This window comes from Lolium rigidum, chromosome 6 (assembly GCF_022539505.1).
Source record: "Lolium rigidum isolate FL_2022 chromosome 6, APGP_CSIRO_Lrig_0.1, whole genome shotgun sequence".
Classification (NCBI taxonomy): Eukaryota; Viridiplantae; Streptophyta; class Magnoliopsida; order Poales; family Poaceae; genus Lolium; species Lolium rigidum.
The window spans coordinates 157,503,117-157,530,111 of NC_061513.1; the positions used below are offsets into that span (position 1 = coordinate 157,503,117).

Genomic DNA, 26,995 nt, shown 5'->3' on the forward strand with positions numbered 1-26,995 from the left:
GGGTCTCGGCGGCGGACGCATGATGATGAATGCGCGCAGGGTGGTGGCGCTCTTTGGGGCTATGGCGACATCGTCAGCAGGAACAACAATGATTATTCAGAAATTTATTCTGAAGATTGCTCAACAGATTGGTGACGGTAACAATTTCTGTAGTGTGTGCATGAGATGCTCGCTAAGAGTTTGCTAGACCGGATACACGTTCTAATTTTGCTTAATGGGTGTCTCGAGGTATGTGATACATGTTTAGGATACAAGGACATATGTGACACATCACTGTAGAAGGGTTTTGGGGGAATGACGTGGGGTTCCGGTGTTTATATAATAGGCCAGAGGCCTAGGGTTAGGTTACAATTACAATACAGTCCTACTGTAAATACAATATGTGCAATCTAACACCCCCCGCAGTCCCAGCGGGAGGTTCTCGGACGTTGAGACTGGACCGAAAGTCGAGGAAGAGCTGACTCGGTAATCCCTTCGTCATGACATCCGCGAACTGGTGGGGGGACGGAACATGCAGAACACGGACCTCTCCCAAGGACACCTTCTCGCGGACCGAAGTGGATGTCTATCTCAATGTGCTTGGTACGTTTATGTTGCACCGGATTCGAGGACATGTAGATGGCGGAGACGTTGTTACAGTAGACAACCGTGGCAGAGCTCAGGGGGCGATGAAGTTTCTGGAGCAACTGGCGGAGCCAACAGCACTCGGCGACGGCGTGGGCGACGGCGCGGTACTCAGCCTCTGCAGAGGAACGGGACACGGTGGTCTGTCGCTTGGAGGACCAAGAGATGAGACTATCACCGAAGTAGACGCAGTAACCGGAGGTGGAGCGGCGCGAGTCCGAACAGCCGGCCCAGTCGGCGTCGGAGTAAGCTACAAGGGCGGTCGACGAGGAGGCGTGGAGCTGGAGACCAAACTCCAGTGTACCCCGAACATACCGCAGAACACGTTTCACGAGAGCCAAGTGAGACTGCGCGGAGCATGCATGTGAAGACATGCCTGCTGAACAGCGTAGGAGAGATCGGGGCGCGTCAGTGTGAGATACTGAAGTCCGCCCATGATGCTCCTGTAGTCGGTGGCGTCGGGAAGAAGCTCGCCGTCGGAAGCAGAGAGCTTCGAGGACGTGTCGACCGGTGTAGGTGAGGGGTGACAGTCAGACATGCCAGCCCGCTGTAGAATATCCAGAGCATATTGTCGCTGTGACAGAAAGAGACCAGCCGAGGACCGGCTGACCTTCATACCCAGAAAGTAGTGGAGGTCCCCGAGATCAGTCATGGCGAACTCGCTATGGAGACGCGCAAGGAGCCCCTCAAGAAGGCTCGTCGACGAGGCGGTGACAATGATGTCGTCCACATAGAGCAGTAAGTATGCCGTATCTGCCGCAGAGTGGAGGACAAATAGAGACGTGTCCGTGGCGGAAGCAACAAATCCCAGAGTGGCGATGTAGGAGGCGAACCGGTGGTACCAGGCGCGAGGGGCCTGCTTCAAGCCGTACAGGGACTTGTGGAGGCGACAGACGTGGTCAGGGCGAGAGGCATCAACAAACCCAGGGGGCTGCTGATAGTAGACCACCTCATCCAGGGAGCCATGCATGAACGCATTCTTCACATCAAGCTGCCGTATGGGCCAGGAACTGGAGACGGCAATGTGAAGAACAAGACGAATCGTAGCAGGCTTGACAACAGGGCTGAACGTCTCCTCGTAGTCGATGCCGGGGCGCTGAGAGTACTCGCGAACGACCCATCGGGCCTTGTTGCGCGCAAGGGTGCCATCCGAGTGGAACTTCTGACGAAGATCCACTTGCCAGTGACGATGTTGGCCCGCGGAGGGCGAGGAACAAGGGACCAAGTGTTGTTGTTGACGAGAGCCTGGTACTCATCAGACATGGCAGCACGCCACTGAGGATCCTGCATTGCCTGGCGAAAGGTGGTGGGGACGACGTCGGGAACGGAGTCCACGGCGGAGAGGTTGAGCATGTCCACGGGACGCACTTGGCGTCCGGAGCGCGTACGGCGAGGGTTGGAGGCCCCACTCGAGGAGGCCGCCGGGGCAGCATTGGCGGCCGGGGCAGGGTCCGGTTGGACCGGCCTGGGCGCCGGCGTGACCGGCACAGGGCCCGGTCGGGCCGGCCTGGGAACCAGCTGCTCGGCGCGGCGAGGCGGCGGGTCCGGTTGGACCGGCAGGTGCGCCGGTGTGACCGGCACAGGGCCCGGTCTGGCCGGCCTGGCAACCGGCTGCGCGGATCGTCGAGGCGTCGGTGAGGCAGGGGCGCTCGCGGCCGGGGCGGGCGCACTCGGGGCCGGCACAGGGGCGCGCGGTGGTGGCACGGTCGGCGTGCTGAAGAGGTCGTCGAGTCCACGCGGCGCAGGAGGCGCAGGCGCGGATGACGAAGTTGCATGCTGAAAAGGAAAAACCGTCTCATCGAATACAACGTGTCGTGAGAGAGAATTCTCCCAGTGACAGGGTTAAGGCAGCGGTAACCACGATGGTTGGAGGGATACCCAAGAAAGACACATGCCATGGAACGTGCACTGAGCTTGTGTGGAGCGGTGGAAGCGATGTTAGGATAACAAAGGCAACCGAAGACTCGAAGATCAGTGTATGTGGGAGGACGATCATGGAGACGTGTGTAGGGAACTTGGGAGTTTATGGCTGTACTAGGACGGCGATTAAGCAAGTATGTGACAGTAGCCAGAGCCTCGGCCCTGGGATGTGAGCCTGGAACATAAGGGTGCGGGATGTGAGCCTGGAACATAAGGGTGCGCATAGTATCATTAATGGTACGAATGGCACGCTCGGCTTTACCGTTCTGCTGGGAGGTGTATGGGCATTACAGCCGCAAGGCGGTGCCGTGGGTGGTGAGGAGAGTATCAACAGTCTTGTTGAGGAACTCGGTACCGTTATCTGTCTGGAGAGAGCGAATAGGAACACCAAACTGCGTGCGCGCATAAGCGAAGAAGGTTTCGAGAGTGCGGGCAGTACAAGACTTGTTGCGAAGTGGAAAAGACCAATAAAAGTGAGAGTAGTCATCGACAATGACAAGATAATATCGAAAACCAGAGGTGCTTATAATTGGAGATGTCCACAAATCACAATGTATTAAATCAAAGATGGCACTAGACGCGGTAGTAGACTGACGAAACGGTAAACAGACGTGCTTGCCAAGTTGACATGCATGACACACCCGAGTACGACTAAATTTATCACACTTGATAAAATCTAGACGCTGAAGAGCCGACATGGCATCATGCCCAGGATGGCCAAGACGCTGGTGCCATAGCTCGGCGGTGGCGGTGACGACCAAAGCGGTGGAGGGAGAACGGCGAAAGCTGCTCCTCCCGGGAAAGGTGTAGAGATCTCCGTCACTATTGCAGCGAAGAATCATTCAGGTCCTTCACAGAGAAACCAAAGGCGTCAAACTCAATGGAACACATATTATCGTGGGTAAACTTGCGAACCGAAAGCAAATTGCGAATAATGTGCGGTACTAGGAGTACATGGTTGAGTCGAAAGACGTGACCAGAAGGTGTGCGAAAGGAGATGAAACCAGAAGAGGTGATGGGGATGGTGGTGCCATCCCCGACGGTGACGAAGTGAGGAGTGCAAAGGTGGGAGGAACGAGTGAGGTTACCATCGTCGTTGGTCATGTGTGAGGACGCGCCTGAGTCCATGACCCAACCACCTTACTGAAGCGCGAGGTTGTTGAGGGCGGCGATGAGAGCCGAGCTGTCCCATGTAGTCGCCGAGGTCGACGGCGCGGTGGCGTTGTAGGCCTGGGGCCGAGGGCCCAGGATGCCCTGTCCAGAGGAGGGGGCGCGCCACTGGCCAGCACCCGGGGAGAAGCAGACCCACGGGCCGGTAGGGGCTGGCGTGCGGGCGGGTTGGGTGCCCTGGGTGGCGCCTCCACCCTGGCGTCCGCCAGTGCGGCCCTTCTGCTTGGCCGGCTGCTTGCCTTTCCCGGCGCCCGCACCAGGGGCGGGACCGTCACCGCGGCAGCCGTGGCCGGGGCATGAAGAGGCGGGACCGCGGGCCTGGGCGACGAGGGCGGTGTTGGCGGAGGTGGCCGCCGCGTTGGCCTGCTGCATCTCCTCCATCAGGAGCATGGCCCTGGTGCGGAGGAAGGTGGGCAGCGGGTGATGTCTACTGGAGCTTCTATTCTTGTAGACAGTGTTGGGCCTCCAAGAGCAGAGGTTTGTAGAACAGCAGCAAGTTTCCCTTAAGTGGATCACCCAAGGTTTATCGATCTCAGGGAGGAAGAGGTCAAAGATATCCCTCTCATGCAACCCCGCAACCACAAAGCAAGAAGTCTCTTGTGTCCCCAACACACCTAATAGGTGCACTAGTTCGGCGAAGAGATAGTGAAATACAGGTGGTATGAATAAGTAGTAGCAACGGCACCGAGAAAAGTGCTTTGCCCAGGACGAGTAAACAAGTAGTAGTAACGCAGCAGTAGTAACGCAAGAAAACAAGTAAACAAGCAGCGATAGCGATATTTAGGAACAAGGCCTAGGGAATAGACTTTCACTAGTGGACACTCTCAACATTGATCACATAACAGAATAGATAAATGCATACTCTACACTCTTGTTGGATGATGAACACATTGCGTAGGATTACACGAACCCTCAATGCCGGAGTTAACAAGCTCCACAATTCAATGTTCATATTTAAATAACCTTAGAGTGCAAGAAAGATCAACACGACTAAACCAAGTACTAACATAGCATGCACACTGTCACCTTCACGCCACGTAGGAGGAATAGATCATATCAATACTATCATAGCAATAGTTAACTTCACAATCTACAAGAGATCATGATCATAGCATACGCCAAGTACTAACACGGATGCACACACTGTCACCATTACACCGTGCAGGAGGAATCAAACTACTTTAATAACACATCACTAGAGTAGCACATAGATAAATTGTGATACAAAACACATTGCAATCATGAAGAGATATAAATAAGCACTTCACTACGCCATTCATAACAGTGAGTAAGTATTCTGTGAAATATAGCCTAAGAGACCCACACGGTGCACACACTGTCACCTTTACACACGTGGGACAAGGAGTCTCCGGAGATCACATAAGTAAAACTCTCTTGACTAGCATAGTGACATCTAGATTACAAGCATCATCATATGAATCTCAATCATGTAAGGCAGCTCATGAGATTATTGTATTGAAGTACATAGGAGAGAGATGAACCACATAGCTACCGGTACAGCCCCGAGCCTCGATGGAGAACTACTCCCTCCTCATGGGAGCAAGCAGCGGTGATGAAGATGGCGGTGGAGATGGCAGCGGTGTCGATGGAGAAGCCTTCCGGGGCACTTCCCCGCTCCGGCAGGGTGCCGGAACGGAGACTCCTGTCCCCCGGATCTTGGCTTCACGATGGCGGCGGCTCGGGAAGGTTTTCCGTATCGTGGTTTTTCGCATCGTGGTTTTCGCGACGGAGGCTTTATATAGGCGAAGAGGCGGCGCAGGAGGGTCGAAGGGGTGGCCACACCATATGGCGGCGCGGCCGGGGCCTGGGCCGCGCCGGCCTATGGTCCGGGGGCCCAGTGCCCCCCTCCGGTCCTTCCCGGGTGTTCGGATGCTTCCGGTGAAAATAGGAACCCGGGTCTTGATTTCGTCCGATTCCGAGAATATTTCGTTACTAGGATTTCTGAAACCAAAAACAGCGAGAAAACAAGAATCGGCACTTCGGCATCTTGTTAATAGGTTAGTTCCGGAAAATGCACGAATATGACATAAAGTGTGCATAAAACATGTAGGTATCATCAATAATATGGCATAGAACATAAGAAATTATCGATACGTCGGAGACGTATCAAGCATCCCCAAGCTTAGTTACGCTCGTCCCGAGCAGGGTAAAACGATAACAAAGATAATTTCTGAAGTGATATGCCATCATAACCTTGATCTTACTATTTGTAAACATATGTAGTGGATGCAGCGATCAAAACAATGGTAATGACATGAGTAAACAAGTGAATCATAAAGCAAAGACTTTTCATGAATAGTACTTCAAGACAAGTATTAATAAGTCTTGCATAGGAGTTAACTCATAAAGCAATAAATCAAAGTAAAGGTATTGAAGCAACACAAAGGAAGATTAAGTTTCAGCGGTTGCTTTCAACTTGTAACATGTATATCTCATGGATAATTGTCAACATAGAGTAATATAACAAGTGCAATATGCAAATATGTAGGAATCAATGCACAGTTCACACAAGTGTTTGCTTCTTGAGGTGGAGAGAGATAGGTGAACTGACTCAACATAAAAGTAAAAAGAATGGTCCTTCAAAGAGGAAAGCATCGATTGCTATATTTGTGCTAGAGCTTTGGTTTTGAAAACATAAAGAGAGCATAAAAGTAAAATTTTGAGAGGTGTTTGTTGTTGTCAACGAATGGTAGTGGGCACTCTAACTACCTCATCAACCGGACTTTCAAGAGCGGCTCCCATGAAGGACGTTATCTCTACCAGCAAGGTAGATCATCCCCTTCTCTTTTGTTTACACATGTACTTTAGTTTAGTTTTTCTTTATTTATGGATGACACTCCTCCCAACCTTTTGCTTACACAAGCCATGGCTAACCGAATCCTCGGGTGCCTTCCAACAATCACATACCATGAAGGAGTGTCTATTTGCAAAATTAAGTTGCTTACCGATGAATCGAGCAAAACATGTGAAGAGAATCATTAATGCAAGTTAATTAATCGAGGCTGGGAACCCCATTGCCGACTCTTTTTGCAAAATTATTGGATAAGTGGATGAAGCCACTAGTCCATTGTGAAAGTCTGTCAGAAGTAAATGACAGGATCGAAAGATAAAACACCACATACTTCCTCATGAGCTATAAAACATTGACACAAATAAGAGGTGATAAATTTTGAATTATTTAAAGGTAGCACTCAAGCAATTTACTTTGGAATGGCGGAGAAATACCATGTAGTAGGTAGGTATGGTGGACACAAATGGCATAGTGGTTGGCTCAAGGATTTTGGATGCATGAGAAGTATTCCCTCTCGATACAAGGTTTAGGCTAGCAAGGTTATTTGAAACAAACACAAGGATGAACGGTACAGCAAAACTCACATAAAATACATATTGTAAACATTATAAGACTCCACACCGTCTTCCTTGTTGTTCAAAACTCAATACTAGATATTATCTAGACTCTAGAGAAACCACATATGCAAACCAAATTAGCAAGCTCTAAATGTTTCTTCATTAATGGGTGCAAAGTATATGATGCAAGAGCTTAAACATGAGCACAACAATTGCCAAGTATCAAATTATCCAAGACATTTTAGAATTACTACATGTAGTATTTTCCAATTCCAACCATATAACAATTTAACGAAGGTGAAACTTCGCCATGAACACTAAAAGATAAAGCGAAGAACACATGTGTTCATATGAACCAGCGGAGCGTGTCTCTCTCCCACACAAGCATTTATTCAAACAAAAACAAAAACAAAAGCACACGAGACGCTCCAAGTAAAGTACATAAGATGTGGCCGAATAAAAATATAGTTTCAAGAGAAGGAACCCGATAATTTGTCGATGAAGAAGGGGATGCCTTGGGCATCCCCAAGCTTAGACGCTTGAGTCTTCTTAGAATATGCAGGGGTGAACCACCGGGCATCCCCAAGCTTAGAGCTTTCACTCTCCTTGATCATAGTATATCATCCTCCTCTCTTGACCCTTGAAAACTTCCTCCACACCAAACTCGAAACAAACTCATTAGAGGGTTAGTGCATAATCAAAAACTCACATGTTCAGAGGTGACACAATCATTCTTAACACTTCTGGACATTTCTCAAAGCTACTCGGAAGGTAATGGAACAAAGAAATCCACCCAACACAACGAAAGAAGCAATGCGAAATAAAAGGCAGAATCTGTCAAAACAGAACAGTCCGTAAAGACGAATTTTAAAAGGGCACCAGACTTGCTCAAATGAAAATGCCCAAATTGAATGAAAGTTGCGTACATATCTGAGGATCACTCACGTAAATTTGCATAATTTTCTGAGTTACCTACAGAGAATTAGACCCAGATTCGTGACAGCAAAGAAATCCGGAACTGCGCAGTAATCCAAATCTAGTATTTACTTTACTATCAAAGACTTTACTTGGCACAACAAAACATAAAACTAAGATAATGAGAGGTTGCTACAGTAGTAAACAACTTCCAAGACACAAATATAAAACAAAGTACTGTAGCAAAATAAATACATGGGTTATCTCCCAAGAAGTTCTTTCTTTATAGCCATTAAGATGGGCTCAGCAGTTTTAATGATGCACTCGCAAGAAATAGTAGTTGAAGCAAAAGAGAGCATCAAGAGTCAAATTCAAAACACATTTAAGTCTAACATGCTTCATATGCATAGGAATCTTGTAAATAAACAAGTTCATGAAGAGCAAAGTAACAAGCATAGGAAGATAAAACAAGTGTAGCATCAAAAATTTCAGCACATAGAGAGGTGTTTTAGTAACATGAAAATTTCTACAACCATATTTTCCTCTCCCATAATAACTTTCAGTAGCAACATGAGCAAACTCAACAATATAACTATCACATAAAGCATTCTTATCATGAGTCTCATGCATAAAATTATTACTCTCCACATAAGCATAATCAATTTTATTAGTAATAGTGGGAGCAAATTCAACAAAGTAGCTATCATTATTATTCTCATCAAGTGTAGGAGGCATAGTATAATCACAATAAAATTTACTCTCCATAGTAGGTTGTACCAAAAGACCACTATTATAATCATCATAAATAGGAGGCAAAGTATCTTCAAAGAAAATTTTCTCCTCAATGCTTGGGGGACTAAAAAGATCATGAAAACCAGCTTCCCCAAGCTTAGAACTTTCTATATTATTATCAACAATGGTGTTCAAAGCGTTCATACTAATATTACTACCAGCATGCAAATAAGATTTCATAGGTTTTTAAATTTTCGCATCAAACAATCCATGTTTTAAGTCAGGAAATAGAATAAGAAGCTCATTGTTGTCCATTATGCCAAACTAGTGTAAACAAGAAACAAAAAAGATGCAATTGCAGGATCTAAAGGAAATAGCTTCGAGCACAAACACAATAGCGCCAGAAAAGTATCGTTACCCGGAACCGAAGTATGAGTGCCTTTTTACCTTTCCTCCCCGGCAACGGCGCCGGAAAAGTGCTTGATGTCTACGGGAGCTTCTATTCTTGTAGACAGTGTTGGGCCTCCAAGAGCAGAGGTTTGTAGAACAGCGAGCAAGTTTCCCTTAAGTGGATCACCCAAGGTTTATCGATCTCGGGGAGGAAGAGGTCAAAGATATCCCTCTCATGCAACCCCGCAACCACAAAGCAAGAAGTCTCTTGTGTCCCCAACACACCTAATAGGTGCACTAGTTCGGCGAAGAGATAGTGAAATACAGGTGGTATGAATAAGTAGTAGCAACGGCACCGGAAAAGTGCTTTGCCCAGGACGAGTAAACAAGCGAGTAGTAACGCAGACAGTAGTAACGCGAGTAAAACGATAAACAAGCAGCGATAGCGATATTTAGGAACAAGGCCTAGGGAATAGACTTTCACTAGTGGACACTCTCAACATTGATCACATAACAGAATAGATAAATGCATACTCTACACTCTTGTTGGATGATGAACACATTGCGTAGGATTACACGAACCCTCAATGCCGGAGTTAACAAGCTCCACAATTCAATGTTTATATTTAAATAACCTTAGAGTGCAAGAAAGATCAACACGACTAAACCAAGTACTAACATAGCATGCACACTCGTCACCTTCACGCCACGTAGGAGGAATAGATCATATCAATACTATCATAGCAATAGTTAACTTCACAATCTACAAGAGATCATGATCATAGCATACGCCAAGTACTAACACGGATGCACACACTCGTCACCATTACACCGTGCGGGAGGAATAAAACTACTTTAATAACACATCACTAGAGTAGCACATAGATAAATTGTGATACAAAACACATTGCAATCATAAAGAGATATAAATAAGCACTTCACTACGCCATTCATAACGAGTGAGTAAGTATTCAGTGAAATATAGCCTAAGAGACCCACACGGTGCACACACTGTCACCTTTACACACGTGGGACAAGGAGTCTCCGGAGATCACATAAGTAAAACTCTCTTGACTAGCATAGTGACATCTAGATTACAAGCATCATCATATGAATCTCAATCATGTAAGGCAGCTCATGAGATTATTGTATTGAAGTACATAGGAGAGAGATGAACCACATAGCTACCGGTACAGCCCCGAGCCTCGATGGAGAACTACTCCTCCTCATGGGAGCAGCAGCGGTGATGAAGATGGCGGTGGAGATGGCAGCGGTGTCGATGGAGAAGCCTTCCGGGGCACTTCCCCGCTCCGGCAGGTGCCGGAGCAGAGACTCCTATCCCCCGGATCTTGGTTTCACGATGGCGGCGGCTCCGGAAGGTTTTCCGTATCGTGGTTTTTCGCATCGGGGTTTTCGCGACGGAGGCTTTATATAGGCGAAGAGGCGGCGCAGGAGGGTCGAAGGGGTGGCCACACCATATGGCGGCGCGGCCGGGGCCCGGGCCACGCCGTCCTATGGTCCGGGGGCCCGGTGCCCCTCTCGGTCCTTCCCGGGTGTTCTGGATGCTTCCGGTGAAAATAGGAACACTGGGTCTTGATTTCGTCCGATTCCGAGAATATTTCGTTACTAGGATTTCGAAACCAAAAACAGCAGAAAACAACGAATCGGCACTTCGGCATCTTGTTAATAGGTTAGTTCCAGAAAATGCACGAATATGACATAAAGTGTGCATAAAACATGTAGGTATCATCAATAATATGGCATAGAACATAAGAAATTATCGATACGTCGGAGACGTATCAGCGGGTCGGTCATGGAGATGACCGTGGCGGCGGAGGCGAAGCGAGGGCCAAGGCCGCGCAGGGTGTTGAGGACGAGGGCGTGGTCGCTCACGGGAGAGTCGTTGTCGGAGAGCGCATCGGCGAGGTGCTTCTGGCGGCGACAGTACTCGTGGATGGAGAGGGATCCCTGCACAAGCTGGCGAAAGTCATTGTCAAGGTAGATGGCTTTGTTCGCCTTGTTCACGGTGAAGAGGTCGCGTGCCGCGAGCCACAGCTGACGCGCAGTTTGATTCCCCGCAAGGATCATGTCCGCGACGTCTTCGTCGATGGCGGCGTGGAGGTGGTTGAGGACGGTGTAGTCGGTGGTGGCCCACGCAGCGTCGGTGGGGGCGGCGACGGTGCCATCGACGTGGCCGAGGTAGCCGGAGCGGCCCAGGGAAGCGTGCATGTAGATGCACCACTTGGAGTAGTTCCCGGCGGCGAAGGAGAGCAGCACGGGCCCGGCGTGACGCGGGGAGCCGGCGGGGACGATCGCGGCGGCCGAAGCGGCCGCAGGGGCAGAGGAGGTCCCGTCGGTGAGGGCGGTGAGCTCCATGGCAGCGGAAGGTGGGGTGGGGCTAGGGTTGGCGGCGGCCCGACCTAAAGCGGCGACGGCCGAAGAGGCGGCGACGGCTAGGGTTGGTAGGGGGCGGCGGCTAGGGTAGGACCGAGATTAGTTTGATACCATGTAGAAGGGTTTTGGGGGAAGCCTCGCACGTATAATGACGTGGGATTCCGGTGTTTATATAATAGGCCAGAGGCCTAGGGTTAGGTTACAATTACAATACAGTCCTACTGTAAATACAATATGTGCAATCTAACAATCACGCATGCTATGGACTATGAACACACAATCAACGGACATGAACGAAGCTTCAACCTCGATCTCTGTTCTGCACAATTCTAAGAACTCGTGGTGGTCGTCATGTCGTGCTTGCATGGGGCCTGGACCTGGAGATCGATCGACCAAGGGACAGAGAGAGAGACCACACGACGTCACGGCGGCAACTCGAGCGTGGACCAGTAGCTGCACCACCTAGCGCGAGCATGATCGGACGGACGGACGACAAAAGCACGCCGGCCATGCATGTGATGCGAGAGCTTGGACGGCGACAAATCGCCCGCAGCTTTTCTGCCGGTTTTCTTCGCGGCTGCCTCGCCGGACCACGTACGTCGCGCATGTGCATGCACGCACGGTCCGTGTGGGTTCGGTCCCGGCCGGCCGGCCCGGCGTTGCATGACATGTCTGTGCCAGTGTTTGCCCAGCCACCGCCTTCTCTTGATGAACTCTACCCACCTTACCCCCTTTAATTATGCCCTAGGACCATTTCTTGTTTGAACTGACGTCCAGATCACCAAGTTTTGACGGAAATAAGTGATCCTCTAACAAAGATTAGGTTCAATTATTTCCGTCACTTATTAAGTTTTCAAAACTAACTGAAACTAGTTTTCAACGAAATTAGCGCTTCTCAATCCTGGCGAATAGAGAAATATGTTAAGATGATGGCCTGCCATGGGTCTTTTAGGGAAGGGGGTGGATTGTGTATCACGATGATGATCTTGTCACCTAGGATGGAGGAATATGGTAAGATAAGGGTCTGCTATGGGTCTTTTCGGTAAGGGGGTGAATTCTTTGTGAAGATGATGACCTAATATAAGGAGTTGATTTGTAAGTTGCAATACAACCAAGTTTGCTCATTTTTGCGATGACTTGTTTGAATGTGTAAAGAACTACATGAGTACATACCATGTATATGCAAGAATGCATATTATAACTAATATTTTTGAAAGTTTTGATATATAAGGCAACAGCTAAAAATTGTATGGACTCACATAAACATCAAACAACTAAAATGAATCAGTGGGCAACACACAACTAAAAAGTATCACATAATCAAAATCTTCCATGCACATTGCACTTATAGCCATAGTTCTAAAAACCGGACCGGACCGCCGGTTGAACCAAAAAAAACCGGAACCAAGCCCTTCACCGGTCTTTTTGGCGCACTAGACCGCTCGCGCACCTGACCCAGTGAAAACTGGACGAACCGCGGCTCAACAGGCGGTTTTGGAAGAAAACCGGAACTCTGAATCGTCGGTCCAACCGGTAGAAGCATTACTTCGCGTGAAAAATTAACCAAGCCCTTCACCGGTCTTTTTAGCGCACTAGACCGCTCGCGCACCTGATCCAGTGAAAACCGGACGAACCGTGGCTCAATTGAGCTATAATTGTTTGATGACTAGAGAAGATAGCAGTTTGTTTTATACATAGGTCACACGATAGGGGCTTTGCCTTTTTACGCCGCATGGCATACGTGCATGTTCTGTACGCTAGATTTGCTACCTTTTAGCATTGCTGAATGCAAAAAAATGAATTACACGAGCGTGTGTTAGGTGCTTGGCTGTATTAGACATGGCAAAGTTGGTAAGTTGTTGACTACTTTATAAATTATTATAAAAATTTGCAAGTCTAAAATATATTTGTCTACATGATTATTTATTTACTGCAGTATTTATAAGTAAAATATACTACTCTATATCTTAAAAAACCAGATAATAAACCGGTGAACCAGTGGTCCGACCGGTAAAAACCTAAACCGATAGCCTTACCGGTTCGGTCATCGGTCCGGTTTTTAAAACTATGCTTATAGCTCAACTTATGTCTCCCACTATCAGTTACTGAAAGATTCACAAGAATCAATAGCCACATTAGAAAGATTGGAGAAACAAATATCTTCATATTTTTACCATATGCTTTCTTTCACCCCTGGTATCGCATTGGGCTTACTACTTTTATAAAATTATCATTACTTTTATACAATTTTTAATTTTCACAATTTGATCTCCTGGGCAAAATAAAATAATGACAAATTATACAAAACTTTTTTATCTTTTCCGAAAAGATTTGTTTTAGGCTACATGATTATAATGTCTATATTTTATTGGCATACTTAACAACACAAAAATTTCGCTAAATGTTAGGTGCAATGTTCTTTATTCTACAATTGTAATTAGTATCTTAAAAAAACTGTATTCATAACAAATATTATTTTCTGAGTTATTTTTAGCAATTTCACAAAATAAAATGTGTATGCGTATTTATAGTAAAGATCTCTAGAGCATACGACCTAACAAATATCTTAGAGTAGTTTCTAGTATATATTTATTAAAACTTGAAAAGTATAAATTGATAGGCTGACATGATGCTTACCATTTTTATGGTCGAATGGCTAACAAGTTACAATTGGTTCAATAATAAATTGAAAACGTGTCTATGCTTTAAATTGGGTTTCGGTAGCCTCGCTTCTACTACTCACCAATATAAACCGATCTGCACTCTGCTTGGTTCACATAGATAAATGTTCTGCCTTTTTTGACTGAAATGTTCCGCTTTTTAACAACTAACTGATTTCTTTTTTGGCATAGCACTAAGCTAACAATGGTGTAGTATCGTACCTTATGCAATCAGGCTGACTCGTCTTGCCGATGTAGCCATACCATACAAAAATACCTAGGCGTTCAGAGAAACATTTGATTTTTGCGAGCTGATGGACCTAGGCTACGAGGAAACTCATGGAGTTTTGAAAAACGAGTTGTGGGTGGCACATACTGCAGAGTCAGGTTGGATCACGTGCTAGCCACCACGAGTTGGAGCTCGCGGGACCCGCTAGCCACTCTGTCACACCTTACAGTTGTTGCATCGGACCACTCGCTAGCAATGCTATGTCAATAAGCGCTCAGGGCTCAGTTGGAGAATCTATGATGACAGCATGACCGTGTCGGATCAACATATAAAGAATGTTTGGTGGAGCTGAATCACAAGGAGGAAACTATGTGGCGCCAAAGGTCTCGTGTGCAATGGTTTGCTGAAGGGAATCGTAATACCTGAAATTTTCAACTGCGATCAAGCAAGTGAAAGAAAAGAAACTATATTGGGAGGTGGAAATGTCATGACGGAACTTTCACCACAGATTGCCAGGAAATGAGTGGCATGGGTAGAAATTTTCACCATGACTTGTACTCCACGGAAGGTACTAGAGGCATGGCTGAGTTTTTAAATTTTGTCCCAATTGATGACCCACAAGTATAGGGGGTGTATCGTAGTATCTTCGATAAGTAAGAATGTCGATCCCAACGAGGAGCAGAAGGTGTTGACAGGCAGTTTTGATGAAGGATTCACTGTAAATGCTCACAGACAAGTATTCGGGGGTTTTGATGTAACAGATGAATAAAGTACAAGTAAGTAAAATGCGAGAGAAATAATTGCAGCGAGTGGCCCAATCCTTTTTAGCACAAAGGACAAGCCGGTTTGTTTACTTATAATGACCAAACGTTCTCGAGGACACACGGGATTTTAGTCTAGTGCTTTCGCTACATACGATTGATTAATCTTCATTGTTTTGATAAGTGTTGTGTGGGTGAACCTATGCTAATGTACCGCCCTTCCTAGGACTAATACATACTTGTGATTATACCCCTTGCAAGCATCCGCAACTACAAGAAAGTAATTAAGATAAATCTAACCACAACCTTAAACTCGAGATCCTGCGATCCCTCCTCGCATCGATATACCAACGGGGTTTAGGTTTCTGTCACTCCGGCAACCCCGCAATTGGCAAACGAGTACAAGATGCATTCCCCTAGGCCCATAAATGGTGAAGTGTCGTGTAGTCGACGTTCACACGACACCACTAGAAGAATAACACCACAACTTAAATATCATAACATTGAATATTACTCAACCATAATTCACTACTAACATTTAGACTTCACCCATGTCCTCGAGAACTAAACGAACTACTCACGAGACATCATATGGAACATGATCAGAGGTGATATGATGATGAATAACAATCTGAACATAAACCTTGGTTCAATGGTTTCACTCAATAGCATCAATAACAAGTAGAAATCAGCATCGGGAGAGTTTCCCCTATCAAACAATCAAGATCAAACCCAAATTGCTACAGCGGTGACGATGTCCAGCGGTGGAGATGGCGGTGATGATGGTGGAGATGATGATGATGGTGATGGAGATGATGTCCAGCTCGATGGCGGTGACGATGGCGTCGATTTCCCCCTCCGGGAGGGAATTTCCCCGGCGGATTCCTGCCCGCCGGAGAACTCTTTTCTCTCGGTGTTCTCCACCCCGCGAGGCGGCTGTAACCCTTCGTGAGGATTCCTCTGTGGCTTAGGTCTTCGGGACGAAGGGTTTCGCGAAGAAAAGGAGGCGAAAGAGGCTGTGGGGGCCCCACACCACATGGTGGCGCGCGCCACCCTATGGTGTGGGCCCACCATGGGTCCAGCTGGCTCCCCCTTCTGGCTTCCTTCGTCATCTGGAAAAATAGGATTTTTGGTAAAACTTCCTTCCACAGTTGATCTTCCGAAATATTGCATCCCGGCGGTGCTTTTTCCAGCGAGAATCCCGGCTCCGGTGCTCGATCTCCAAATAATCATGAAACATGCAAAATAGATGAAATAACATAAGTATTGTGTCCCAATATGAAATATATCAATGAATAACAGCAAATTATGATATAAAATAGTGATGCAAATTGGACGTATCAACTCCCCCAAGCTTAGACTTCGCTTGTCCCCAAGCGAAACTGAACTCGGTAAACATGACCGCATGTTTATGGAGTAAAGAGTCGATAAACAAAATACGGACAAGAAGCATCATATTCATTCACACAAGACATTATAGTAAACAACTTCCTCATATAACTCAACTTGAAACAAGTATAAGGTAGTCACAAATAAAGGTGCATAAGAAATCATAATTGGTGATGGCAAACTTTGTTCTTGGTCAGAGAATAGTTAACAGATTATACTTATCTATTGAGCAGCGCTCTCATATTAAAGCTTATGGTAAACTTGCATACTCAATCATGTTAATAATTGATGACTTTCAAAGCTATAATCATTCAGGTAAAACTTGTACTAAACAAGAAAGAGTAAAAACATGATGAAGCAAATCACAATATAATAGTTTGATCACAACAACTCAAATGCTTGCTTGAGATGGAGGGGAATAGGTTTACTGACTCAACATAAAGTAAAAGACAGGCCCTTCGCAGAGGGAAGCAAGGATTAAATCATGTGCTAGAGCTTTTTCAGTTTTGAAATCATATAAAGAGAATAAAAGTAAAGTTTTGAGAGGTGTTTGTTGTTGTCAACGACTGGTAGCGGGTACTCTAACCCCCTTGCCAAACGAGACCTCCAAAGAGCGGCTCCCATGAAGGACGTTACCTCTACCAGCAAGGTAGATCATCCCTCTTCTCTTTTGTTTACACATGTACTTTAGTTTATTTAAGGATGACACTCCCCCAACCTTTGCTTACACAAGCCATGGCTAACCGAATCCTCGGGTGCCTTCCAACAATCTCATACCATGGAGGAGTGTCTATTGCAAAATTAAGTTGCTTACTCGATGAATCAGAGGCAAAACATGTGAAGAGAATTATTAATGAAAATTGATTAATTGGGGCCGGGAACCCCGTTGCCGGCTCTTATTGCAAAATTATAGGATAAGTGGATGAAGCCACTAGTCCATTAGTGGAGGCTGCCTAACAAGACCGAAAGATAAAACACCACATACTTCCTCATGAGCTATAAAACATTGACACAAATAAGAAGTAATAAGTTTTGAATTGTTTAAAGGTAGCACATGAAGTATATACTTGGAATGGCAGAAAATACCACCGGAGTGGCTGAGGTAGGTGTCGTAGGAGTGCCGGGGCGGGGCGCTGCTTGCCGGGACGCCACGGCTCGCGTGATGTTTGCAGGGTACTCCACGGTGAAGGAGCTGCTGGACGGAGCTTCTCCTGGCTTCTCCCAGCTCCACCGCGCGTCCTCGTCAAAGACAACGTCTCGCGAGACATGCACGCGCTTTGTGGTGGGATCGTACATCTTGTATGCCTTGGAGCCCTCCGCGTATCCCACGAACACCATCGGGGCACTCCTGTCGTCCAGCTTCTGCAGGTGAGGGCGCGTGACCTTGACGTGGCCGACGCACCCGAACACGCGGAGGAACCGCACGTCGGGTTTTCGCCCGTGCCATGCCTCAAATGGCGTCATGCCATCGACACTCCTTGTGAAGCTGCGGTTGAGGATGAATGCCGCAGTGAGCACTGCCTCTCCCCAGAACAGGTTCGGAACTTGCTTGTCCTTGAGCATGCTCCTCGCCATCCCCAGCACCGTCTGGTTCCGCCTCTCCACGACATTGTTCTGTTGAGGTGTGTAGGGAGCGGTGAGGTGACGTTGCACGCCGGTCTCTGCGCAGTGCTCGTAGAAGGTCGCCGAGGTGAACTCGCCGCCCCAGTCGGTGCGCAGCACACGAAGCTTGTGCCCGCACTCGTTCTCCGCAGCTGCTTGGACCTTGACGATGGCAGCCATGGCCTCGTCCTTGGAGCGAAGGAGCTCCACCCACATGTACCGGCTATGGTCGTCGATGAGCAGCAGGACGTACCGCCACCCTCCCGGAGTCTGCGGCGTGATTGGGCCGCAGAGATCTCCATGGACCAGCTCGAGGGGTTTTGACGCCCGGTACTTTGCCTTCTGTGGAAAGGGTAGCCGCCGCTGCTTCCCGGCGAGACAGGCGTCGCAGAGCTCCTCGGCGTGCTCGATGTGCGGCAGACCGCGCACCAGTCCACCTCTCGCCATTCTCTGCATGCCATCAAAGTGCAGCTGCCCCAGCCGCGCGTGCCAGTGACGTCTACGCACGCATCTATTCCTGTAGACAGTGTTGGGCCTCCAAGAGCAGAGGTTTGTAGAACAGCAGCAAGTTTCCCTTAAGTGAATCACCCAAGGTTTATCGAACTCTGGGAGGTAGAGGTCAAAGATATCCCTCTCAAGCAACCCTGCATTTAAGATACAAGAAGTCTCTTGTGTCCCCAACACACCTAATACACTTGTCAGATGTATAGGTGCACTAGTTTGGCGAAGAGATAGTGAAATACAAGGAATATGGATGATTGTAAGTAGTAATTGCAATCTGAAATAAAAAATGGCAGCAAGCGAACATGTAACAGAACTTGTTGGAAACGGTGTTTCAATGCTTAGAAACAAGGCCTAGGGATCACACTTTCACTAGTGGACAATCTCAACAATGATCACATAATTGGACAATTAGATAACTTCTCTTCACTTGTGCTACTCTGAATTACTCTCCTATTGGAATCACTAATCATCACGTAGTGGCTACGAAAGCTCCACTCAAAGTTCATCAAGTACTTGACAAACACCACTCATAGGGATATCCTCATCAAATCATAATCCAAGATAATACCGTTGCAATTTAGACCGAGTACTAACATAGCATACACACTGTCAACAATAGCTATGAAAGGGGGAATAGATCACATCAATACTATCATAGTAATAGTTAACTTCATAATCCACAAGAGATTACAATCATAACCTACGCCAAGTACTACATGATGCACACACTCGTCCTCTTTACATCATGGAGGAGGAATAGACTACTTTAATAACATCACTAGAGTAGCACATAGATTAATAGTGATACAAAGCTCATGATCACATAAAGATCACACCATGGGAGAGAGAGATGAACCACATAGCTACCGGTAGAGCCCTCAGCCTCGGGGGAGAACTACTCCCTCCTCATCATGGGAGACAGCAACGGCGATGAAGATGGCGATGGAGTCGATGGAGATGGATTCCGGGGGCAATTCCCCCTCCCGGCGGCGTGCCGGAACAGAGACTTCTGTCCCCCGAAACTTGTCTTCACGATGGCGGCGGCTACGGAACTCTTCGTGGAATATCGTCGATTGTTTTAGGGTTTTCAGGACGGAAGGAATATATAGGCGAAGGGGCGATATCGGTGGAGTCCCGAGGGGCCCACCCCATAGGGCGGCGCGGCCAGGGGTGGGGCCGCTCCCCCCTAGGGTGTGGCCGCCTCGTGGCTCCTCTTCGTCTCCTCTTCGGTGTTCTGGAAGCCTCCGTGGAAAATAAGACCGTGGGCTTTTGTTTCGTCCAATTCCGAGAATATTTCCTGTGTAGGATTTCGAAACCAAAAACAGCAGAAAACAGAACCGGCGCTTCGGCATCTTGTTAATAGGTTAGTGCCGGAAAATGCATCAAAATGATATAAAGTGTATATAAAACATGTGAGTATTGTCATAAAACTAGCATGGAACATAAGAAATTATAGATACGTTTGAGACGTATCAGCCAACGCCATGCCTCGGACACAAGCCCCATTGCGAGACAGACAGGGCGAACAGGTGAAAACTGCAGTTTCTACAAGCGATTTTGGGACCTCTATACCTTCATCATCAGTTGGTCGCGGTGATCACGCACGGTGAGTGTCCCTCGGCGGATGTGGATGTCGAACCAGCTCTCGTCGAGCTGGCCGAGGCTCACCACGCTGCTCTTGAGCGCTGGTATGTAGAAGACCTCGGTGAAGGCGCGGTGATCACCTCCTTCGACGGCGAAGATGACCGTCCCGCGCCCGCGGATGCCCACCACCGAGCCATCCGCGAACCTGACCTTGCCGGTGACGGATCGATCGAGGTCAGCGAAAGCCTCGGACGATCCTGTCATGTGATTGGTGGCCCCGGTGTCGAGGAACCACGTCTCGGTACCGTGATCGTCACCGTGGTTTGGGGTGACGATGGCCCTTTCCTCATTGAGGAAGACCTGCCCGCCGGTGCACGTGGTGATCTCCAGGGGTTTGGCAGCTGTGAGCGCCGTGATGGCGCCCTCCTCGGCTTGCTCGAACACCTCCTCGACGATCGCCATCATCATGGCGGGGCCATCTTCCTCTTGCTCAGCTTGGACGAGATTAGCGGCCGCCGCCGCCGCCTCGTCACGTTGCTTCTTGCGGCACTCGTGCGCCCAGTGGCCTTTTTGCCACAGTAGCGGCAGTGCTCTCGGTCGACTTCCTTGCCGTCCGCGTGCGTGACCTGGTTTGGTTTAGGAGGCGTAGATCCCTTTCGGTCATCTCCCTTCTTCCCTTGTCCATGGCCGCCACCGCGTGACTGCCTCTTCTTCGCCTCCCACTGCTCCTCGGTAAGAAGGAGTGGAGCTCCCCCGGCAGCGCTGCTGCCCTGGTCACCATCCAGGCGCTCCTCGATGGCGCGCAGGTGGCCCGTCACCTCCTCAACAGTCAACGTTGCAGGGTTGAGGAGGGTCTCCATGGAGAAGGCGATCTGCAAAAATTGCCTCGGGACAACAGAGAGAAACTTTCGGACAATTTTCTCCTCACCGACGGTATCTCCCAGTGATCGCAGTGCAGCGGCCAGGTTGGAGATGCGGAGGGCGAAATCTTGGATCTTTTCGCCGTTCTTGAAGGCCACGGTCTCGAACTCCGTTCGGAGATGGCGCACCCGACCGTCGCGCACACGATCAGGGCCATGGTACTGGACGCGGATCGCCTCCCACACCGCCTTGGCCGATCCCCTGCCGATGAGCATGCAGTGCATGTCTTCCGGCGTCGATCGGAGCAGCGCCGCCAAGGTCTTCATATCGTCGACGCGCGCGACGTGGTCCTCCTCAATGGCCTCCCAGAGCGATGCGGCCTGGAGATTGACCTCCATGACCATCGCCCAGGTGGTGTACCCTCCGCGCTGCAGCATCGGGAATTGCAGGTTTGCGCCGGAGCCGCCGCCGGACTCGCGCACAATCTGCTGCACAACCACCTCACCGCCGCCACGCCGTGTCGTGCTCCTGCCGCGACTGAGCGATCGCCGTCGCTGCGCGGGCGGAGGAGTGCGGGCCTCGTGCGGCGATTTGCTCGACATGATCACAGGAACGTAACTGCTCTGATGCCAATTGTTTCCCTAAATCTCAACGCTACGAGCGAGCTCAAGATAGATCACAGAGAGAAAGAGAGACACGAGAGGTTTTTTGGTGCTGTGTTCAACATCAACAGCTTTTCCGTTGCATCCTTTTATTCAACGATTCCAATACGAGGCCGAGCAACGCGCCCTACGACTTGATCGTACCATCCCACGATCCGAGCGACGCGCTCAGCAAGCTACGACTAAGTCCAGTCAGCGTCTATCACGCAAATATTCCGGATACTAGCTACCAAGACTGACGAAACTGAGAGAAGAAAAAACTAGCTAGTACTGATACAGGGACGACAAGGTTTAAGCTAACAAAACTTAGAAGCGTGGAGCTCTTAATTAGTGTCGTCTATAGGAGGGCGGATGGAGCCTTCATCGGAGCATCGGCAGTGAACGGCATCTCGGATCCTACGACTTTGGAAGCAATGCCATGTATGGAGGCTATGGCGCTTGCAGCAGACCTGCAGTTGCAGCACTAGTAGTTGCCTCAGACTGTATGCAGGTTGTCAACAATCTAAAGGAGGAATACCTTAATAGCTACAACATGATCACGGCTGGGCGAAGGACTTATCTGAAATTGTGTTTAGGCATGGAAATAGGGCTTCGAATTCTGAAGCTCACACAGTGGCACGTAGTTAGTTTTGTTTATGTTAGATCAGGCCGGCAAGTTTGGCTCCTACTGCCGCCTGCCGAGTTTTGTATTGTATTCCTTTGACTATTGATCAATGTAAAGGCTACTGAATGTTCAAAAAAGGAAAGAAAAAACAGAATTCAGACTGGGAAACCGCCCCCGGCGTCGGGGCTGCGCCTGTCGAACCACATTCGCCGCTCTGCCAGACTGCCACCATCACACACCATATAAGTGATCGACCGAAACTCGGTCTTCCTGTGAATGACACTCGTAGTCGTAGGCCGCTTACCTGAACACTAGGCCACTACCACTACTCTCGCACCTTCCACTGCGATCCAAGAGGGCAGCGGCAAAACCCCGATCGAGCAAGAAGCTGCCTCCGGGCGGCGACAGCAAGATGATATCGTTGCACGACCTGTACACGGTCCTGGCGGCGGTGGTGCCGCTGTACGTGGCGATGATCCTCGCGTACGGGTCGGTGCGGTGGTGGGGCATCTTCACGCCGGACCAGTGCTCCGGCATCAACCGCTTCGTGGCCATCTTCGCCGTGCCGCTGCTCTCCTTCCACTTCATCTCCACCAACGACCCCTACCAGATGAACCTCCGCTTCCTCGCCGCCGACACGCTGCAGAAGCTGCTCGTCCTGGCCCTGCTCGCCGCGACCTCGCGCCTCCCCGCCGTCCCCTCGCCGCGGCTGGACTGGTCCGTCACGCTCTTCTCGCTCGCCACGCTGCCCAACACGCTCGTCATGGGGATCCCGCTGCTCATCGCCATGTACGGGCCCTACGCGGGCTCGCTGATGGTCCAGGTGGTGGTGCTCCAGTGCATCATCTGGTACACGCTGCTGCTCTTCCTCTTCGAGTTCCGCGCCGCGCGGGTGCTGATCACCGACCAGTTCCCGGACACCGCGGCGTGCATCGCGTCGCTGCGCGTGGACCCCGACGTTGTGTCCCTGGAGGGCGGCCGCGCGGAGACGGAGTCCGAGGTGGCGGCCGACGGGCGGCTGCGCGTCACCGTGCGGCGCTCCTCGGCGTCGCGGCGGTCCGCCGCGCTGCTGGCCACGCCGCGGCCGTCGAACCTGACGGGCGCGGAGATCTACTCGGTCAGCTCGTCGCTGAATCCCACCCCGCGGGGCTCCAACTTCAACCACGCGGACTTCTTCGCCGTGGTCGGCGGCGCGCCACCGCCGCCGACGCCCGCCAGGTTGCACGGGTCGAGCTTAGGCGGCTCCGGCCACTACTCCCTGCAGTCGTCCCAGGGCCCGACGCCGAGGGGCTCCAGCTTCGACGAGCACGCCAGAACCGCGGCGGCGGACGCCGGGGCGCCGCACAGCCATGACGCCAAGGAGCTGCACATGTTCGTGTGGAGCTCCAGCGCGTCTCCCGTGTCGGAAGCGAGCGGCTTTCCTGTGTTCAACGGCAGCACGGGCGCAGCAGCGCATCTCCATGCCGGCGGCGCCAAGGAAATCCGCATGGTTGTCCCCGCGGACCCGCCGCAGAACGGCTCGTGCAAAGGTCCGTCTCCACATTAATGCCATATAAGTTCGACGTCCGTGACTGCTACTACTTCACGGGTTTCATGTGCAATCAAGATTCGAGAGTAACCATTCGATCGCAAATTTCAGAGAATGGGGACTATAGCGCGGCGGCAGCGACGGGAGGCGGCAAGACGGTGGAGCTGGACGGCGAGTCGGTACGGTGCCGCGCAGACAAGCCGACGACGAAGCTAACATCCAACCCTAATGGCAAGGACATGGACGGAGCGGAGGAGGACGCTGCGGGGACGGCGCGGCGGCAGCAAATGCCGCCGGCGAGCGTGATGACACGGCTGATACTGATCATGGTGTGGCGCAAGCTGATCCGCAACCCCAACACGTACTCCAGCCTCATCGGCCTCACATGGTCCCTCGTTGCCTTCCGGTACGTATGGACCAACGGCTCGTCTTCTCCACACGTGCTATGCTTCACTCATACCAGCAAGCTAGTCAGTACTGCCACTGATTAAGTTAGCCAGGCTGTGTGATTTTACACAGTAGAGAGGCGACAAGGCCGGCAAGGATCGTGTAAAATCTAGCTTCGAATCGGATGGTACCGAAGCTGTTTGCTTGCACCAGCTTTCTGCCGGTGGGGATAACAGAAAAGCAGCTTTCCGGGATACCCGGCCGGACGGCCCGAGCAATCCGCCGTCCGTTGCCGGACCACCGCGCCGCGCGGGCCCCGGCGGCCGGGCAGCGCCAATCGTATATATGGAGCTAGAGTTTGCACGGCGCACGACTACATAACTGTTTGCTTGCACTAATCATCATCATCATCGCCATCATAGTTATCTTCTGTTACTGCTTTCTACAGTGGCTAATGATCTCGTCTTATCCGGCGATCTAACGCACGGTCGCTGTTCATGGATCGCAGGTGGCACATCTCCATGCCAGCCATCGTCGAGAAGTCCATCTCCATCCTCTCCGACGCCGGGCTGGGGATGGCCATGTTTAGCCTCGGTAGGTGCCCACGCCCCTTGTGCTCATGTCTCCCCGTCGCCCTACACCTTGTTGCCACGCAATTAATCCTTCCCGGCCGTCGCGCTCGTGCCCACACTAGCGTGACTACCGTCGCATGCACCAACCATTGCTTGAGCTAACGCTGTCAACCTCTCTCCCCCTCGGCAGGATTGTTCATGGCGCTGCAGCCGAGCATCATCGCGTGCGGAAACTCCGTCGCCGTCGTCTCCATGGCCGTCCGCTTCCTCGCCGGACCCGCCATCACTGCTGCCGCGTCTGCCGCCGTCGGTCTCCGTGGGACGCTCCTCAAGGTCGCCATTGTTCAGGTAACTATACGACAAATGCATATCTACACTGTGCGTGCACTACATACCGTGCATGCTAGAGCCATCAATTTGATCAATTGTACTCCCCCGCCTTAAAAAAAAGCTGCTCAACTTTTTGTTTTTAGATACATAGTTCGTATCTAGACAAAATTGAGCAGTTTTTTTAAGATAGAGGGAGTATTTGCTTTGAGATTTGGAAAATAGAGAAATTTTTGCATGTGCATTGTAGACAACTCTCACTCCCATTCATACAGTTCCAAATCCTAGATTTAGAAGAGCCATATAAGTTGGATCATTACCAAATTGCCTGAAAAAAATCTATTTGTACATGGTGCATTTATTTTGATAGATCTTTTAAATATGTCCAAAATTAACAAAGTTCAAAAACATAAATTCCAAAACATAATGAGAAATTATGATTGACAATTAATGGAACCCAATACAACTTGTTTATCTTGTTTTCATCAACATATTTTATGGTTCGAACTTTAAGTCAATTGGCAAATTATTTTCCAGCTTTGACGAACCAAGTTTGAAACGGGGCGGAACAAATTGTTGCCCCGCAATTATCAAATGCATATCTATAGTGTGCACGTCACGTACCGTGCATTCTGGAGCCATACATTTGGTTTGAGAATTGAACAAATATAGAATCTTTTGCTACTCTGATGAACCAAGTTTGAAATGTGGGGTAACAAATTGTTTCAAAATATTATTTCGCTAGGTTTCATGATATTTTACTAAGTTTCGCTATGTTTCAAAAGTTGATTTTTAAATACCGTAAAAATGTATTCAATATTGGTATTGTTTTGAAGCTCTCTTCAGCAGGAACCCAAATATTGAAAAGGTTTTCAAATAACTTATGGTTTTCAAATCACATATTTGAAATGACAACACATACACGCTATATCCCGTGCATGCTAGAATCTCCAGACTCGTAACTAAATGTGCATAGACGAGGGATTTTTTGTGATCCTATGTTAATCGCCAATTTTTCTATGAATTATATGGAAGCTCATCTATGAATTGGTAAGCAGAGCCCGGCTAGGAAATTTTAAAATGCCGGGACAAATACTAGCTATTACAGTTAACAAAGGGGCCAAAGCATCAATGCGAGCGGAGTTCTGTAGAGTAGCAATAATCTTGTGTGGCGTAGAAAATAATATTCAGTGTGCCAATAATTTGACAGGCGGCTCTACCACAAGGGATTGTACCTTTTGTTTTCGCCAAGGAATACAATGTCCATCCTGCCATCCTCAGCACTGCGTAAGTAACTACTACCGCCTACAGTACTGCTGATGCATTTCCGGTTCATCCTGTTTGGCATTAGGATTACCTCCTAACCATTTGTAAATCTAAATTGTTGCAGAGTGATTTTTGGCATGCTGATAGCTCTTCCGATCACATTGGTCTACTACGCCATTCTGGGACTAGTACATTGATCGCGAGCGCTGTTGAATAGCTCATAGGAGACGTAGATGTTGCATTGCTGCCAATACACATCATACTTGTAGCTAGTAGCTAGGCTTAGTCCATGGATGGCGCATGGCTTGAAATTTTGAGTCACATGCGTGTAAAATCCCTTGGGATGAATAAGCTGGCCTGCAACTTGGAACGCGTTTGGTAGCCTGGGCCCGAATCGTGACTCACTGGCGGAGTGGTGCGAGCACACCTGCCCGTCCGAAACAAGCCACGGGTCGGAATTGCCATGTTGTTTGGTAGGTCGGGCTGCATCGTTTGGACAAAAAGGTTTTTTTGTTTGTTTGCCTACAGCCAACCCCAAATCTCGA

General features: G+C 49.2%; 1 protein-coding gene across 2 annotated transcripts; it reads left to right on the forward strand.

Annotated features, from left to right (window-relative positions):
- The first annotated feature begins 22,703 nt into the window (after positions 1-22,703).
- On the forward strand, positions 22,704-26,767 carry LOC124660704 (auxin efflux carrier component 3a-like). 2 transcript variants are annotated; one of them, XM_047198518.1, is made up of 6 exons: positions 22,704-23,899; positions 24,010-24,304; positions 24,794-24,879; positions 25,048-25,205; positions 26,395-26,471; positions 26,575-26,767. In XM_047198518.1, the coding sequence occupies exons 1-6, from the start codon at positions 22,783-22,785 to the stop codon at positions 26,645-26,647; spliced, it is 1,806 nt and encodes a 601-aa protein (XP_047054474.1). In that variant the 5' UTR covers positions 22,704-22,782; the 3' UTR covers positions 26,648-26,767. The 2 variants fall into 2 exon arrangements, with proteins under 2 accessions (XP_047054474.1, XP_047054475.1); XM_047198519.1 differs by having other exon boundaries at positions 22,704-23,778; positions 24,111-24,304.
- The last annotated feature ends 228 nt before the right edge of the window (positions 26,768-26,995 follow it).